General features: G+C 47.8%; 3 protein-coding genes across 6 annotated transcripts in view; 1 reads left to right on the top strand and 2 right to left on the bottom strand.

Moving 5' to 3' along the window:
- ALKBH4 (alkB homolog 4, lysine demethylase) overlaps positions 1–128 on the bottom strand; it is a 2,891-nt gene extending 2,763 nt beyond the window's left edge. Inside the window, exon 1 of the mRNA XM_041482447.1 lies at positions 1–128. Coding sequence (XP_041338381.1) covers positions 1–99 — 99 coding nt within the window. The 5' untranslated portion in view covers positions 100–128.
- On the top strand, positions 83–17,222 carry LRWD1 (leucine rich repeats and WD repeat domain containing 1). Of its 4 annotated transcripts, none has more exons than XM_041482444.1 (16): positions 83–196; positions 1,980–2,122; positions 4,325–4,559; positions 6,645–6,764; positions 8,013–8,165; positions 8,848–9,009; positions 9,655–9,996; positions 10,623–10,749; positions 10,997–11,106; positions 11,555–11,762; positions 13,230–13,302; positions 13,396–13,536; positions 14,171–14,265; positions 14,843–15,004; positions 15,602–15,726; positions 16,596–17,222. In XM_041482444.1, the coding sequence occupies exons 2-16, from the start codon at positions 2,043–2,045 to the stop codon at positions 16,734–16,736; spliced, it is 2,274 nt and encodes a 757-aa protein (XP_041338378.1). In that variant the 5' UTR covers positions 83–196; positions 1,980–2,042; the 3' UTR covers positions 16,737–17,222. The 4 variants fall into 4 exon arrangements, with proteins under 4 accessions (XP_041338378.1, XP_041338377.1, XP_041338379.1 ...); XM_041482443.1 differs by lacking the exon at positions 83–196 and adding an exon at positions 545–649; XM_041482445.1 differs by lacking the exon at positions 83–196 and adding an exon at positions 1,780–1,870.
- Positions 16,889–18,505, bottom strand: LOC121361600 (DNA-directed RNA polymerase II subunit RPB11-a). The gene is made up of 4 exons (XM_041482448.1): positions 18,357–18,505; positions 18,119–18,208; positions 17,871–18,045; positions 16,889–17,396 (listed from the first exon to the last, which is right to left on the bottom strand). Exons 1-4 carry the CDS (start codon positions 18,407–18,409, stop codon positions 17,361–17,363), a joined length of 354 nt encoding a protein of 117 aa, XP_041338382.1. The 5' UTR covers positions 18,410–18,505; the 3' UTR covers positions 16,889–17,360.
- Between the last annotated feature and the right edge of the window lie 45 nt (positions 18,506–18,550).

The following is an 18,550-nucleotide window of genomic DNA, read 5'->3' as shown; positions in this document are numbered from 1 at the left end:
AGGGGGCGGAGCGGCCGGCGCGGGCCCCTCGCAGAGCAGGCAGGAGCGGATCCCCTTGCAGCCGCAGCCCGGCCCTCCGCCGCCGCCCGCCGCCTGCATCCCGCCGGCTGCGCCGCGGACGCAGCCCCCCCGCCCGCTCCTCCTCCCGCCCTTCCTTCCTCCCCGGCTCCTCTTCCTCCTCCCCGGCCGCTTCCAGGTGAGGGCGGCGGGGCTGGGCGCAGGCCGCGCGGTCGAGCAGAGGGGGTGGAAGGGGGGTGCGGGCGGACTCGCGCTCCCAGCAGCCCCCGCGGCGTGCCAGGGTTCCGCGCCGCTGTTCGGCGCCGCGGGGGTCGCTGGGAGTTGTAGGCGCGGCGTACGCCCCGCGGGGGCGCCTCAGGCCGCGGCCGGCGCCGGCCCCTCACGGTGCTCGGTGTCCGGAGGCGGCGGTGACGGGCGAGGCCTCGGCCGGGGCCGCACCTGCCCCGCCCGGCCCGGTCCGGCCCTGCCCACGGGCGGAGCCGCGGCCTGCGCCCGCAGCCGGTGATACCCCGCGCCCGGAGGCCGCCCGGCGTGTGGGGACAGCCCGGCATCCGTGGCCTTGTCACCGCCGCGGCATCGCGTCCCGGGCCGTGCCGGGCGGTGCAGGGCAGCTCCAGGCGAACACGGTCAGGTCAGAGGGATGCCCGGCCGTGGGGCTCCATCCCCAGGGCTGCGGTGGGGCAGGAGGGGCCTGTTCCCGGTGCAATAACCGCGGCGTTCGGCAGCCCCGCGGTAACCGAGTGTACCCTGTGCAGCATCGCCCGCTGCTGTGGGACGGGACATGCCGTGCCTGGCCTTCCCTGCAGCTCCTGCCCTGTCACAGCTGTGTCAGTGTGCCAAAGAGAGCGCCATGGGAACGTCCAGCCGCTGGTGTCACATTTTTATTGTAGGCACAGGAGCTGAGGGAGGTTTGGTTGGACAAGCCTGACCCTGTGCTTTGACTCTCAGGGAGAGCTCTGTCGTTTGAAGGATCGAGCAGCTGCCGTTTGAACTGGGTTTCAGTTCAGCTCTTTGTGCTTGTATACAATATTTCAGTGTATACAATATTGTGCCCCTTGCTCATCACACAATGTTGCAGGTGCTGTAGGAGTGTGGTGCTGCTGAAACCAAACCCAAGGACGGCTCAGTGCCCTGTGTGCCCCTCACCATATTCTGGAGTGGCATTTAGGCAGCATTGATCTAACACAGAAAGACAGGAGCGAGCCTGGCCTTGGAGCTCTGTTCTCTTTTATTTCCCTCTCTTGGAATCTGTGTCAGGAAGAGTGGGAAGCCCTGGACCAGTCATTTCATAGAGCTCTTTTGGCCCTGTCAGCACTGTTATTCCAAATATCAACGTATCCCTGTGTGTGTGTGTCTACTGAAACATCAGTTAATCACCAACAAGACAGAGAACTCTGTTGATTTTTTTTTTTCCTTCCTTGATGAGTAAATTATGTCCTTGATTGGTGTGCTTGAATTTCTGCTGGTTATTTCAGTTTTGCAAAATTTTTGGGAATTCAGGAGTCATCAGGCAAGAGTCTGTCCAGTTGGCCAGGCCAGTGAGCTCAGTGTCACTTTCTTGGGAGAAAACCATTCGCAGCAGGTGCATTGAGTCTTACTGCTGCTTTTTGTTTGAAAGAATGTTGGAATTCCTGGAGCAGAGCCCAGGAGAGGCACAAACAGCTACCTGTGATGCTGTCCTGGTCCTGAGTGCCATCACTCATGGGCAGCTTTCACCTGCAGCAGGTCTGTCACTCCAACAGCCACGGGATGTATCCCTGTTGTTTTGGAGATGGATTGGATCAGCGTGCTGGGAGCCTGTGCCCAATCTAATAATAGTCTCTGCCATGTTCATTTCAACCAAGTAGAAAAGGTGACTTCCAACACAGCAGCAAAACCAGTAGATAACCTCAAAAAAATTTTTTTTCCTTCCCTTGGAGCTGTTGAAAGATTTCCTCTTATTCCTATTTTTTTTAATCAAGGTAACCAGAAGACATCCTACAGCTGACTGATTAGTGGTTCCAGCAGAGAGGTGGAGGTTAAAAATGTCAAAAATTACCACAGAACTTCTTTTGGAAAGAGCAGTTCCAAGATCTACGAGGCTCCGAAAGATCGAGACGCTCAAGTAAGTGCAGACAGGCCCATGGAAAATTCCAGATGAATTCAACCTGGCAATGCCTTTTTATCTGTCTGTCTTTCTTCCCATAAACATTTGTTTTACTTAAAAGAAAAGAGTATCAAAGCACAGAGCTGAGAGGGCATTCCCAGTGCAGGATCAGTGAGCAGTGGTGGCACTGCATTCACTAAAGATGTTGTTGGCAGATGTCACCTTTTCTTGCCATTTCTATTGTATATTTGCTGCCATTTTTCTGTGAAACTGCTCAAGGCTGGATCCTGATTTCCTAACCCCAAGGTATCATCTCTACCCCCAAAGCCCTTGCATCTTTGCTGGCAATTGCTTAATGTGAATAAGAGAATCTTCCAGCATGGGTTTCAGAGGGTTTTTTAAGTATTTTTGGCATTATTTCCCTTTCGTTTTCCTCTCCCTTCATCATGTTCCATCTCTTCTATATTCAGTAATCCTACTACCTCAAACATTGCAGAGGGAGAGAATAAACTCTGAATCACCTAAAAACAGTTTTGTCACTCAGGTCCTTACCAGAGGTCATTGCAAATATGTGTCCTTCCAAATGTTTAACACAGAGCTGGCCAGTCCAAGGGGTTCAGCTGGCCACTTCCTGGCTGGCACCTTTGTTGTTTTTGTTGCTGATGTCAGGGGTTTGGGTTTCACATGTACTCCTTAAAGTTATTTCTTTCAGTTTGCCTTGTGCTAAAGTAATTATTTTTAGTGAGAAACTCACATGTTTCTCTGACTATCAGCTGCAGTAATCTAGGTAACAGAGTGGTGGGGAGATGTTTGAAGCTGTGGATTTTTGGAGTGTGGCTTTCTCCATGCAGCTTTGTACTGTGATGTGTTTCAGAAAGTCTGTTTGGGGAGCACCATTGAGTTTTTCCCCAAAAGGACATCACAGTCACAGCTCTGCAGCCAGCTGGATTGTCCTCAGCCTGTCTTACCAGCTCTGACTGGCTGCTTGCACTTCTGAGATGGCAAGTGAAGGAGAAAGGATCTTGCTTTCTGGATTTATTTGTCTCATTTATTCACACTTCATTAATATCTAGAAGCCTGTTTTTTTAACTGGTCTTTAGAGAAAGATTCTGTTTGTTAAAGGAGCCCAAGCTTGTGCCCTCAAGAGATGTTGGCTGCCAGGACTGGAAGCTGCCTTTGGAGCTCACCTAAATGATCTAAGCAAATCTAAATGACCCTGCTTATATTGTGCAGTTTTCACCTTCTTACAGAGAAGGGATATTTCTTTTCCCCTCACCAATATTGTACCACTTCCTTTTTCAGGACAAAGTTCTGTTTTGGTGGCAGTCTTGGGATTTTGTTAGGTGAATTTCTACATTTACCACTGGAAGTTTTTGCAGCAAAACTCACTACAAAAGAAATAGAAAAAATGCTTTTTTTGTCAAGTTAGTTCTTTGAAAACAGCCAGACTATTTGGGGACACATTCTGCACTGGGCATGAACTGTGAAATAATGACTGTAGTGCATTCTATGGACACGGTACACTGAGGCTGTAGAGTCTTGAATTGCCACAGCTTGTCATGTTGGATCAACATTGCACAGGAATAAAATACCAAACCTTTGAAAGGTGTGGTAATTTTTTCTGTAAAATAAGACCTTTTCTGGTGATTTGGTGCTCCCAGACAGCTCAGTAACCCCTAGGAGATTATCTGAATTGCAGGTTAATTGTACTTTGGCAGACCTGAGTCTCTGATGGTGGCTGTTAGCTCAGACACATCAGCTGTCCCACACTGTGCAAACAATCCAGAATGCTGCCACCAGTGTAGGAAATGGATTTGAAAAGAATTCTTAAAAGTTGATAGAGAGTTGAAAAACATTTATAAAGTATTGTAACTAAGAAATAAGTTAGCTTTTGATAGAATGGTGTTGAGTTTTACATCTCTTGTGTTTTACTATTTGTTGAGATTAATAATAAATTTTTAAAAACACTTTTTAGTTATTTCATCTTTATAAAAACTAGAAAAGCTAACAAAATGGTGCTTCCATTGTGAGGAAGTGATAATTCAAGAGATAGTTGAGTTAACCCTAAAAAAAACACAGCAGAAAAACCAGGATTGGTCAGTTGTACCCAGTGGGTTGTGCTGGACTGAGATGCCACCAGGTGGAACTGTCCATGCTATGAAATTTGTCCCTCTAGTGAGCTGCAGATAGTTCATGGGTGTTTTTTTGTTTTGTTTTCAGCCTGTCCAAGCTGCAACTGAAGACTGGAGATTTAGACCCACGCTTGTTTTCCCGCCTGAGGCACCTGCAGAAACTTGATCTCTCTGATAATTTGCTGGACAAATTTCCCAACAGCCTAACCCTCCCTGATCTGCGTGTGCTGAACTGCAACAATAACAAGCTGGAAGATGTAACTGCTCTGAAACAGTTCCCTCTGCTCGAGGAGCTGACCTATGAGAACAATGTGTACTTGACAGTGAGTTACCCCCCTCCTTACATTAAACAGAGAGGCAAACAAACAGCACTTGTGCAAAGTTCTTATATATTGTTCTTGGGCAGCAAGTGCGAGGGCATTTGAGAAAGCAGCCAGCCTTTGTGTGACATTTAACCATTTTGTGCCACTATTTCTCAATCTGCAGAGGTGACTTGCCCAAAACCACTCAGATATTAAAATCTGTGTCTTGAGTTCCTGATTCTCTAGGCCAAAGTCCTGTCTTAGGTGCCTTATCAGGTACAGTATCTCATGCTCATACTAAAAATTTTACTAGTGTAAAAGACAGTAATGACTGTGTAGAGATGTCCTTATAGAAACATAGAATCACAGAATGGTTTGCATTGGAAGGGACTTTAATGGTGTTTTACTATTTGTTGAGATTAATAATAAATTTTTAAAAACACTTTTTAGTTATTTCATCTTTATAAAAACTAGAAAAGCTAACAAAATGGTGCTTCCATTGTGAGGAAGTGATAATTCAAGAGATAGTTGAGTTAACCCTAAAAAAAACACAGCAGAAAAACCAGGATTGGTCAGTTGTACCCAGTGGGTTGTGCTGGACTGAGATGCCACCAGGTGGAACTGTCCATGCTATGAAATTTGTCCCTCTAGTGAGCTGCAGATAGTTCATGGGTGTTTTTTTGTTTTGTTTTCAGCCTGTCCAAGCTGCAACTGAAGACTGGAGATTTAGACCCACGCTTGTTTTCCCGCCTGAGGCACCTGCAGAAACTTGATCTCTCTGATAATTTGCTGGACAAATTTCCCAACAGCCTAACCCTCCCTGATCTGCGTGTGCTGAACTGCAACAATAACAAGCTGGAAGATGTAACTGCTCTGAAACAGTTCCCTCTGCTCGAGGAGCTGACCTATGAGAACAATGTGTACTTGACAGTGAGTTACCCCCCTCCTTACATTAAACAGAGAGGCAAACAAACAGCACTTGTGCAAAGTTCTTATATATTGTTCTTGGGCAGCAAGTGCGAGGGCATTTGAGAAAGCAGCCAGCCTTTGTGTGACATTTAACCATTTTGTGCCACTATTTCTCAATCTGCAGAGGTGACTTGCCCAAAACCACTCAGATATTAAAATCTGTGTCTTGAGTTCCTGATTCTCTAGGCCAAAGTCCTGTCTTAGGTGCCTTATCAGGTACAGTATCTCATGCTCATACTAAAAATTTTACTAGTGTAAAAGACAGTAATGACTGTGTAGAGATGTCCTTATAGAAACATAGAATCACAGAATGGTTTGCATTGGAAGGGACTTTAATGCTCATCCTGTTCCACCCCCTGCCATGGGCAGGGACACCTTCCATTAGACCAGGTTGCTCAGAACCCCATCCAGTCTGGTCTTAAACACTCCCAGGGATGGAGCAGCCACAGCTTCTCTGGGCAACCTGTGCCAGTGCATCACCATCCCCACAGTAAAGAGTTTTTCCCTAATATCTAATGCTAGTTTTATTTCCTAATATCTGTGACAGGTTTAGTGCCCTCTCTGCTCTGGAAATGCAGACTGGTCCTCAGATGAGGGTTTAAACTTGATGATTAGTCTGGTTTAGGTTTTGACTACTCCCAAAAGTCAAACTGATTTTACTTGTGCTGTAAACTGGCATCAACTACTCACCATCCCCACATACAACAGTATGTAACAGCAAATAAGCATGTGTCTGGCTGCATGGTGAACTATCTAACCCAAGGAATTCCTGCTGGAATTCCTTGACTGTCAGGACAGGCCTTCCCCTGTGTTAGAGTACAGGGACATGAACAGAGCTCCCAGCCTTGCACTCAGGCCCAGCAGATGAGCAGTTACACAGCCCCCACCTTGTGCTGGATGTTAGCACTGCCTGAGGGCTGGGCAGCTCTGTCTGCAGTTTAAGATCCCAACTCATAGAGAACATTAATTCACACCTCAAATGTGAAATTCAAGTTGAAAATCTTGAGGAGATTTTATTAAATGGCTTTTCCTTACTAAATATATCATTCTTATATAGGCTGTATTTTAATCAAGGAGTAAAGGTAAAGCATGCACCATGTGTACAAATTTTGTAACTCCAGTGTTTTCTCTTTCTAGCTCAATGATGACTATAAAGTAATGTTTCTTTTGCAAAATCTTCGTCTGCTCAATGGCAAGGACATTACCAAACTGGCCAACCACGTGAGGCGAGCCAACAGCCATAAGCTCACCAGCAAGGTAAGATGTGGGTATTTCCTTAACCTCTAAACACCTCAAAATAACTAAATCCTGTGCTCAGTGTAGTGACAGAGCTGCAAACAAGCTTCAAGTAGTTTGCAATACCTGTGGTATGATCTGAGCCCAGCCTGCAGAATGGGCCACCCAGGAGATGTTTTACAGCTGCTTTCTCTGGTCACTGCTGGCATCTGCTCTACCTGTTCTGTGCAGGCAATTTGCCTTTGGTTTAAGTGACAGGAGCAGGGCCAACCAGGTCTGTGTCTGATTCTGTAGTTTTTCAGGTCACTCTGATCATCATTCAGGAATGGGAGAAGCCTGGTGCTGCCAGAACAGCTGCAAACACCTCCCCATCTAATTTAAGTTACTGTCGTGGCCCCAGGAATGGGGACAACAAAACCAGGCTCTGGATAATCCTGCTTTTTCCAGCATTCACCAGGAACAAGGATTTGTTCTTTCTTCTTCAGTTGTGAATGTTTAGAACTCTATTTTCACTCACAATTTAGCTCGTGACAGATTCTCCCTACAAGGCATCGTTGTGATCTGGAGCAAAATTATTGTTCAGTTGTGAAAAAGATTTGATTGGCTGGCTGTTCTTGTGTATTACTGCTCTTACCATTTGTATTCTACTTAATTGATCTTCTTAATTCCTTCTGTGTAACAGTGGGGTAAAACTCAGATCCTGAAAACTGAGAGATGAGTTCTGCTGAGTGTTGTCTGTGTAAAACCTCAAAGGGTCTTTGTGAGGGCTGCTCAGCCTCTTGTCCCAGACAACTGATCATGGTTGGCTGTTTAATGAGACACCAAACACTCCCCTGTGCTGTTCTTTTTGTGGTGCCTCTGCTCTGATGCCTTTCCCTGATGTTATTTGTACCTGCCTCCCCAGTTCTTAGTCCTGTGTCTCAATGTAAAAATGTCTGTTGGGTCCAAATGCTGATGGATGTGTTACTGCCCACCAGAAACTCCCATGGGAAACTGCTGGCAGGTGAGCATCCTGTAGGTCAGCAGCCTTTGGAGCCAGGTATCTCTTTAAATGGGTCCATGCTGACAGTGTCTGCTTAGCCACACTCACTCCAGCTTGGTACAGAGGAACTGACTTTCTCCTTAGCTGAAGTGGTAATTTGAACATGAAGAAATAAATTAAAGTGGTTCCATCACGTCGGATGCAGCACTCAGGGTTGGCCACTTCTTAAATGCTTTCACAAGTTCTCTTGTGCTTTTCTGTTGAAATAATTCAGTCTTTCTGCCTAGGTTACTGCTCACTGGAAAAAATTCTTCAGTGACCAACTCCCTGAGAAATACACAGCTGAGCAGGTGAAGTCCATCAAGAAAAAGTTCCTGAAGTCAGTACAGACCAATGTGGTGGATGGGCCCAGCTCACTCAGCGAGTTCACCCGCTGGCGGGTAGGTCACATCCCACCCACCCTGTTCTCCAGGCAAGGACCCTGCTCCTGCTTCTGCATGGACTGCATTAAAACACTCCATGGATTTGGGGGCTCTTGCTCACAAGTGGTATCACTTTTTCTCTTTCTTCACTGCTTTGTTAAGCAGTTACCAGGACTAAATGTGCACCAAGTTGAAATGGCTGTCATTAAATATTATTTTTTAATTCATAAGCAATAATGATACTTGTACTCATTAATCAGGCTGCAGTATCCTTAATACTTAATTATTTGCAAATTAATTTAATAGTAACTTCTATTCTTGATGAAAGAGTGAAGATAATGACAGAAGTGTAGTTGCTCCCAGTGGGGAAAGACACCATTTATGTTTGTAACGTTTGTTTTATTTGTTTGTTCTTACATACAATTGAGACTTCCATCTCTCCTTTGTCTTGCTTTATTGCTGTACTGTTGTTTCCACAGCTGTGTACTCTTAATGCCCATGACAAAGTGAAGCTCTTGGGTCATGTAATGTCAGCTGGGGACAACTCCACCACTTATGAACTTCACACAGAATAGTGGGAGCAGATATTAAAAACTCAGCAGAGCAGCTCTTTGTGCCGTGACACATCAGAGCTTGACATGCTGTGGCTTTTTTGTAGTAGTCTTTTTTTTTTTAACATATCCACATATTTGCTTCTCAGGTGAAAATGATTGCAGAAGAGTTTCTGGCAAACTCACTAGGTCTGGAGTTAAACTCTGATAGTGAACCAGAGGAAAAGACGGATGAGAACGAGGAAGAAAGCACAGAAAGCCCCAGGGAAGCTGCAGAAAGCCCCAGGGAACCTGCAGAAGACGTGGCTCAGGTAGGTGATTTTTTCCAGTTACGTTAGCAATGTTCTTTCTGTTTCCTGGGAATTCAGCAGCTCTTGTCACTTCACATTTATGACCCTTTGGTAACCACAGGGGCAGTCTCAGGCTCCAGTCTGTATCCAGCAGCTCGGAATTCTTCTTTACAGCCAGACTGAAGCTTTCCCAGAAATGTGAAGGTCGAGTTGCTCCCTCAGAGAGCTTCCATTCTCATAGGGGACCAAAAACATTTCATGAGTGCAATCCTACTCACTCCACCTCTCCACTAGGAAGAAATATTTTAATTAGAGACCTGGGCTGATGCCTGGCCAGGCTCTGCTGGTGTTTGCCTGCTTGGAAATGGCTGCAGACTGAACCCCTGTGGTCCATAAGCCAGATTTGTTTTTCCACATCGTATGTAAATTGCAAATAATTGAGACAGGGGAAGGGAGCTGAAAAGGAGGCTGGCTGCGTGGTTTTCATTAGCTTCTGCCTCTAGGAACACTGCAGCTCTGGGCTCTGGTTCCTGGAACCCAGTCTGTAACTGTGGGAGGATACTTGCATTTGAATAATTAATGCCTTTGACTTACAAATTATCTGCACATCTCGGGGAAGCTGAAAACCTTATGCAGAACCTGACAACACGACAACATGCCTTATAGGTCACAGTAACACCCAGCAAGAGGAAAAGAAATCATTCAAAATCAAGCCCTGGAAACAAGAGGTCCAAGACCCAGGCAAACACCGAGGAGGAGGCTGCAGATAATCCCAGAAAATCCAGTCATGTGGAGGATGACCCAGCTCCTGATAAACCAAGAACATCAAACCAACCAGCTAAGGAGGCAACCCCTGAGCAGGGAGCTGAAGGGACACAGAAAAATGGAGAGCAGTTTCCAAAGGGGCAAAAAAACAGAAGATCCAGCCAGATGACAGGGGAGCAGAAAAGCCAGGAGCAGGACAACAGCGTGGTTACCTTGACCCCCGTGAAGAACTCCAAGCGCAAGGTATGTCCATCAATGCCCTTGGGACTGGCTTTGGGCCTCTTGGTTTGTAGTGGGAGGAGCTGCCTTCAGGTTTCTTCAGAGCTCTGCACAGCTTGGAGCTCACAGTTGGCCAAATATATTGTGAGTTTTGGTTTGGTTTTTTTTTTTGTCATTGTTTTAAATCTCTCAGAGGCATCAAGGGAGAGAAGGAACCCCCCGGGAGACCCCAGTGGATCCCCTCTGGGGGATGGATGGACCAGCGCTCCGAGGCGGTGCACTGAAAGCCTGTGCTTAGAAATGGGACTGGCAAGCCTTGCTCTCAACTCAGGGGCTGCATGGGGAAAGGTGTTTTCCCCCTCAGCTTGGGCCAGTGGGGATCTAAAGGGTTTTCCATGTTTCTCTGCTCTAGGAAATGGGGTTCTCTGCTGGGGTCTGCTGGGCACATCTTTGCTAAACAGTTCCCTGCTGCTTTAGGAGTCTTGAGCATTGTGGCACCTCAGTCTCTCCTGTTCTCCATAGCACAGATGGGCTGAAAAATACTTGAGTTTAACTCAGATTGCTGTGTTCAGCAGAGGGTTCTGTCAAGGCAATCACAGGCAAACCGTGTCAAGGGAATGAATTTTCTAAATGTGGATGGTTTATTGTAGGAGGATGTCAGTGCAGAGCCATTGCATTTTCTTCAGTGTCACAGTAAAGGCAACAGCCGCGAGGATTTTAAAACGCAGCTCTGGTCCTGTGTCTTCGAGCCAGTGCTAGACTCTGGAGCCAGGAAAGGTGAGCTCTTAAAGAGGTTTGCAGGATTCCCAGAACCACCTGGCTCTGGAATCCCAGTGGAACTCCATGCCTTAGACCCCTGCTCCTTCAAGCGGTAGTCTCCGTTGTCAGGAAGAGACTTGCTTACATATTTCTCCTTTGACTTTGAAAACAGGAGACTGGGAGAGCACCAGGCAGTGATAAGCTGCAGTCTTCGTGTGTTATCCCTGAACCTGGGAACTTCTCACCCATTATTTTCCTCTTTCAGATCCCATTGTGAGCTCCTCCAGAACCGTGGCAACCTGTGGAGGGGAATCTGTCTGTCTGATTGATTGTGAGACAGGAACAGTGCTGAAAAAGTATAAAGTGGCTACAGAGGTGGGTTGCAAGTGGGAAGGGTAAGCATTGAATGGGAATACCAGAATCTGTAATAATTACAATCTGTAATAATACATATTAGAAAGAGGTCTGAAAGTGTTAGTATGGGCAGATGTTAAGATGAAGATAGATAATAAACATTGCTTGCCTATCATTTTAGCCTGGTTTGGGTTTATTTTCTTATTAGTTTTGGAGATTAGTCTGCCAGTCCTCACACAGGTGTGTCTGGCTGCTGAGCCTGCTTGACAGCAGAGGAATAAACATCCTCTTTCTGTAGTTTATGTTCTTCTGAGAGCTGTTTTGAGTTTTGATGCTCCATCTTAAATAGTTGTGTCATTCCACCTGAGTAGCACTTGTGACAGTTGTCTTTTCTCTGAGCTAACAGCCACCACCCTGCCCCCTGCTGGCTGTTCTCTGTCACCCCAGCCTTGTTTTCCCTGTGTTCCAGGAGTTCTTCAGCGTGGCATGGACAACCCTCACAATGGTGATCAGCGACAGCCGCAAGAAAGCTTACAACATCCTGGCAGCTGCAGGGAGGAGAGGGATTGTCAAACTGATCCACGTGGCAGCCGACTTCTGCTACGGAGAGATAAAGGCTCACAAAAAGCCCATTGCTACTGTCTGCTTCAGCCCAACCCAGGAGACCCACCTCTTCAGTAAGTCTGCTTCAGAATCCCTGGTTTTAGTTCTGATGTGGAAAAGTCAGGGCTTCCTTAACAAGGGGAATTGTCACCAGGGCAAGCAGGCACACACAAACAAAAGGCACGGACAGGCATTAGGGAGAGAACATTGTTCATCTCCTTTGGCAGCAATCTCCAGCAGGAACAGCTTGTTTCAGCCAGAGCCTGCCTCTTTAGCTGAGGTGCAGCAGCTCCTGTTTCTCCGTTGGTGGCTCTCAGGGTGGCTGTCACACACACATTAGCCACAAACAAGCCCAGTAGTGGATCTGTTCCACAGGGATGAGTAAGAAGAATGGCAGAGCAGGCAGCTGGGAGCCAGGCAGTGGCAGGGCTCTCCTCCAGCACAGCAGCCTATTATGGGCTGTTTGGTCTCATTTTATCCAACAATGTGCTTAATTGACTTTGATTTTTTTTAATGTGAGTTCTATGCCTCGACAGAGATTTCTATTCAGGTCCTGATGTCAAGGAGAGCTTTGCCACACACAGTAGGGCTCACAGAGGCTGTGCCTCATGGACTGGTAATGAACCATCATGTTACAAATTGCAACTGTATTGTCAGGCTGTACAGTGAGCTAGTACAGAGCCATTCAGGCCACACCTGCACCCCACAGCACATTGTTTCTCTTGCCTACATCCTGGAGTGGTTAAAGTGCTACATGAACCATTAAAAGTGGAATGTTTTTTAGAATAGGGGATACCTTTCAAGAGGAATCTCAGGAGTGCCAAAGGCAGAAGCAGAGGAAAGGATAAGGAGGGTGGTGGAAGGGATAAGGAGGCTGGTAGCACAGCCATATAATGGTGTGGACAGCAAGACTCATTATATTTCATAGAAAAATTTAGAGTAATTAAGGGAGATTCTTTGCATCATTTTTGGAGAGGGGACACCAACAAACTCTGAGTTTGAGAGCTGCCATCTGATGAGGGTCCAGGTTACTCAGAGTAATCTGTTAGCACTCTTTCTGCTTCCAGTGTATCAGCTTGGTGACATGTTTCTCACCCTTTGTCAGTGCCTAATTTTTCCAATGGAAGCTGCTGTGGATGTGAACACAGTAAGCCATGGATATGTGCAATAACGTGATGTCTGCCTGAGAGTAGAGGTTGGAGCTCATGTTTTAGATTCCACTAAAAGCCCTGACCAGAAACAAGCTCAGAGGGCCACTAACTAAAGACCTTGTGAAGCCACAAGTCAGTAATGGACACCAGGAAACAAACTGTTTTATCTGCCCCTCTTAGAGCACAGGATAAGAACACTGAGTACTGACTGTGCATGTCTGACAATGTCTGGGAAGTGCTGGGCCAGGAGCCTCAGGGACTGCTGCTGTTCTTTAATGAGCTCTCTGGAGCCTTAGAGGGTGACTGTGACTCAGGCAGAAGTGCCAGCTAGCACGAGAAGAGCCAGATGAGCAGCGGTGTCACTACCTGCTTCTCTTCTGTGTCCCACAGCTGCATCCTATGACAAGCGAATTGCACTCTGGGATATTGGGATTCCAGACTGCGACTACAATTTCAAAGCAAGGTAAAGGTTCAAAAACCAGATGTGGCCAGTCCAAGAGCCTGTAACTATCACATCACAGCACCACTTAACTGCTTGTTCTCTGCTTTTTTTTAGCCAGCTGCTGGTGCTGGAAACGGCCTCTATCCCCCTACGGATTGCCCTGGTCCCCACTTGCCCAGAGCAGTACCTGCTGGCAGGCTGTGAAAATGGCTGTTTTGCCTGGAACATAAAACTGGATAAGGGACAAAAAAGCAGGTGAGAAACACAAGCTGCATTTGCTTTCCAGAACAAGAAGTAATAGTCCTAGCAGTCCTTGATTTTTAACTGAGGAGGTCTGAGCAAAAGCAGCATGTCCTACCAAACTTAAAATATCCTCCCCTTCCCAGAGTGACCAGAAAAAACAGGAGCATGATGCTCAAGGACTGTTCAGAGATTGTATTAAAGCTGCAGGTGTTGAAGGCTGCTTTGCAGGAAGGCTGGCAGGAGTGTAATCCAATACCCCAAAACTTAAGGGTGTGTCATCTCCAGGTAGTGCAACGGAGTGTAAACTTTTGGAACGATTTCCAGTCTCACAGTGAGGCCTCCCCTGCTCCAGGAAACTGGGACCCTGTGAGAGCTCAGGACAAAATTACAAGGAAGAAGCAAGTAAAGTCATGCCCTGCTGACAAATATCCTAATGCTGATGGAGTGCAGCAATCTCTTGAGCAAACAGGCTTCTGCTGTACTAGTAAACCCCAGTGACCAAAAGTGTAAATTCAAGGGGGAATTCAACTGAGCTTGGCAAGAAATTCACTAACAAACAGATTTCCTTCTGGGCTCTGCAGCCAGGTGCCCTTTCACTGCTGGCTGTCCAGGACTTGGCTGATTTCACCCTTCCCCCCTGCTCTAGGCCTTTTGAAGCCATATTCCAGTTTCCTGGTGAGGAAAGCATGACAACATCTCACAGGGTTGATGGTTTGGCTTTTCTCAATGATGATGTTGTTGGTGAGTATAAACATAACAGCACAATCCCAAAAACAGTGGGGCACTTTAGCATGTGCAGGGTGAAGCCAGCATGACAAGCAGAGGGGTTGAAAGGCGTGTGACAGCCTCTTTAGCTTTTGGGGGGCTGCACAGGGTGGAGTTGTCTCCCAGAGTCACTTGTCTTTCCCAAAAATGTGGCCTAGAGTGCACACCCATGCTTGGACAGGACCAGAAATCAGCTGGACGCATCCCTGAGAGCACACATGGCCAAGCAGTGCCAGTGTGGAAAGAGGGGAGAGTCTTTCTGCTCAAGGGCTGGTGGCAACAGTATTTTTTTTAGGGGAACTGTGGGTTTCACATCATGGGCTGGCTTTTTCTGAAGAGCTTATGCTTGTTCTGCAGCTCAGGAACATAAGCATAGTACTGAAAATCTCTCTACAACCTCCAGTTATCCTGAAATAAGGTAAAGCAGGTGCAAACAGTTGCTGCTGGATCAGATCCCATGCCTTGAAATCCATATTCTGGATGGACCACCTCTGTCTCACTGCACTTTGCTTCCCAGCAGCTGCCACAGCCTCTTCCTTCCTTTCTTCCCTAGTTTCCAAGAGCTCCAAACCAGGATGCATATACTTGTGGAGCTGGAGCAAGTCTTTTGATGCCAAGGGCAAAGGATGCCAGCGTACAATGTCTGCAGTTATTCTGGCTGAGCTGGAGTGGTCCACAACAGACATGTCCTACCTGACACTCAGCACCTGCCCAGGTAGGAGCACTCATTTCCTGGCTAATGCTTTGCCCAGTTGTCCATGGCTCTCCTTTGGTCCATGGGAGCAGCCTGGAGCTGGAGTGCTGCAGCTCTGCAGTGCAGCTCCAACACCAGCTGGGTGGAGACAACACCAGCAATACATAATTACAGCTCACCTTCTGCTGATAAGGGGGGACAGTTGAGGCTGGGGGGTCTTTCTTGCACAGGTTTTCAAAGCACAGATCTCAGGGCTGAGCCCTGTGGAGCCACAGGGATGCTGAGTGCATCTGTGGGCAGGGATGTCACACACTGGGCAGCTGGGTTTGGAGACTGACAAGGAACAAACCAACCTGATCCAGTCAGCACTTCCCAAAACCAGTCTAAAAAAAGTCAAGAGAAATCCCAAAGCATTTAGCACTAGCTTTTCTACACTAAAGAGAGCTGGTTTATCTTCAAATGAATTATTTCAGAGCAAGGTAGATTCATGTTTTTGTGCCAGTAAGGGAATTTTTCTGAAATATGGCACCCTCCATTGGGATCCTGCAGCTCTCCTTTACAGCAGAGCAGATTCCCTGCTCCACACTCATTTCCCAGCTTTTTCTTCTGCTCCCACAGCAAAAGACTACGTGTTCTGTGGGGATGAGAAGGGCAGTGTGTGGATGTACAACCTCTCCAACTACACCACAGCCTGGGGCTCTCCGAAGGGAAAGCGCTCGGAGCGGAGGATCTCTCCCACACAGGTAGGGCTGAGCTGCTCTCTGGGCCTCCCTTCCACCCCAGGGCAGCTGATCCCAGTCTCCTGAGCAGGCCTGTCCCAGAACATGCCTTGTATTTCCACAGCTGACCCTCACAAACAATTAAAGCAATCTGCAGAGCGTGGCCAAGGCCATTCACTGGGGACAGGAATGAGGAGCTGCAAAGCAAATCTGTCACCCCCTGCAGCTCTTCCTAAAACAGCCCTAAAAAAGCTCTGGTTAAACTGAGGAGCAGAAAGGCACAGCTGTGCAGGCATAACATCCCCCAGGGAGGAGAGGGAAGCCAGAGTAAGCATTCCCTGGCAGGAAAGGGCTCACTGCTTCCCTATGCTCACTCACCCTTTTTCTGCCCAGTAGTCCCCTCTGGAGACAGTTCTCTTTTGGGCAGTCACTGATCCCCTGCCTGTCCCTCTGAAAGGACAATCACAGACACTGCAAAAGCTCTCACCCACTGGTCTGGAGCTACATTGCAGAGGTATGAAGTGAGCCAGTGTTCCATTATTTCTTCCCTGAAAGGGTTATTCAGGTATGGGAAGGGAGTCCCCATCCCTGAGGTGGCACTCTGAGCTGTGCTCTGGGTGACAAGGTGCTGCTCAGTCCCAGGTGGGACTCGATGCTCTGGGAGATGTTTTCTGTGATTCTGTGATGGCTCAGGTTTTTTGGAAGTGCATTGCCAAGCCACCAGTCAGTTCCTCTGGGGCTGCAGCTGTTTTCACTTGTGCCCTAAACCCTGCTCCTTTAGGAATATCCCACAGCTCCACCAGCCCTCAGGAGAAGGAAGAGCCTCTGCCTGAGGATGCCCAGTGCCCCATGTCCCCCTGAGCCACGTCCCCACCCCCTCTGCTCTCCCACAGATCCTCAAGTGGCCGGAGCTGCGGGTGAACGGGGAGCAGCCCCCCGAAATCCTGGTGAACAACGTGGTGGCAGACCCTGCCTTCACCTACCTTGTTGTGCTGACCAGTGTCAACATAACAGCCATCTGGAAGAAATCCTAGTCCCCTGTGCCACAGCTCCACCCCCGTGCTTTCACCTCGTGCAGTATTAGTGACTGTTCCCCATGTGCCCATGAACGTTTTCTAGAGCAGCTTTATGTGCCAGATGGAGAAAAAATAAAACAAACAAGGTAAGAGTTTGTTAAACTCATCAGTTCATTGTAAACATCCGGTTTCTTTTACTGTAAGTTTTCACAATTTGTGCATTTGTTTTATAGAAACGACACTTAATAAAACAAAGTACCAGTTCAGCTGGCAGTGCCTGGACTTTTTGGCAGGAGAAGCAGAGAGTTCATCTACAGCTGTCACTGAGCAGCTTCTCCTGTGGGAATCCTACCCACAACACCCTCCCCAACAGCCCAGGACAAATATTTGCATTAAGGCTCCGATTAGAAAACTAAAAATCACTTTAATGACTTATCCACCAAATCCAATGTGATATTTATCCTCTTGGCCAAGTGCCTGTCTGCTATGAAAAAAAAAACCAAACCAAAATTCAAAATATTGCTGTCAAAAATTAAACAGAAGTGGGACAAGGGGGAAAATATTTTCCATGAATGGAGGTTTAAATATTTCATCCAGTAACAAACACAGCATTCTGCCTCAGAAGTAACAGTCTGCTCCATTTTACTCAATTCCTTCTTGTTTGTCCTTAATAGCAACCTGGAAAGCAAAAGCAAAAACACACGTGCTAAGACAGGGGTTGTTACTGAGCTGGAGGTTGGTGTTTAATCATTCCTGACTCTTCTGAGAATCACAACAACCCACAGTGGAAATCTCTACAGCAACCAGAAAAAGAATACTGGAATTGAAATCAAAACTTATTTACAAATTGGTGCCCTGGTGCCTTTCCCCAGCACATCAGAGGTCACTTCTCAGTCACAGCCTCCCTGGTTTTGTCTGAGTTAGATGAAACCTCAGAATTCAGGGGGTAAATCCATAAATAAACTGAGCAGAAGGGAAAATACAGACCCAGAGAAAATAAAAATGCACTTAAGAGCAGCCAGGCTTTGACAGCAGCTGAACAACACAAGGAGGGTGGCTTGACTGAATTCATAAACCAAAACCCAGCAGCTTTGAGGCACACACCAACACTAGAACAAGGCCGAAGAGTTTTAAGGAGAACAATGCCCTTACCCTGAACCTCTCCTCCAGGAGGGAGAGCTCGCTGATCAGGTCTGTGATGGCATTGGTGAAAGCTTCCTGTGGGCTGTAATCGGGGGTGGTCTGGACACGGATGATGATTTTATGTTCCAGAGGGTGTGGGACCTTGTACCCTGCGAACAGCACCTGCGGGTCTTTGAGCAGCTGCCTGGAACGGCAATGAAAGCCCAGGCAGTGACATGACAACCCGGCCCCGGGATTTCCTCCCCGCCTGGACTTACGACTTGATGATGTTCCCGAGCGTGTGGTCCTCCTTGTTGATGGTGAACAGGCAGGCGTTGGGCACCTTGGTGTCCTTGTTGATGGTGATCCTGGGGTTTCAGGGATACAGGGGTGTTAGCGATCCAGGGCACTGCGGGGAAAGGCCCGGGCTCCCGCCTCCCAGCTCCCCGCGCTCTGATTAGGGCTTAATGAGTCGCCCCCCGTGTTTAATTAGCCGCCCCCCGGGTATCCCCTCACTTTTTCTCGCCCTCGAAGAGCAGGAAGGACTCGAAGGCCGGAGGCGCGTTCATCCCGCCGTTGCTATGGCGGCCGCCGCTTCGCTTCCGCTAAGTCACTTCCGCCCTCTCGATGCTCCTCGTGGCCTCACAGCGTCCCCAAGCGGGCGGGAGGAGCCGCTGCAGGCCATGGCGCCAGCGAGAGCGGGGACAGCG

This window comes from Pyrgilauda ruficollis, unplaced genomic scaffold (assembly GCF_017590135.1).
Source record: "Pyrgilauda ruficollis isolate IOZ18807 unplaced genomic scaffold, ASM1759013v1 scaffold59, whole genome shotgun sequence".
NCBI classification, from domain to species: Eukaryota; Metazoa; Chordata; class Aves; order Passeriformes; family Passeridae; genus Pyrgilauda; species Pyrgilauda ruficollis.
This window is presented reverse-complemented; position numbering and strand designations above follow the sequence as displayed.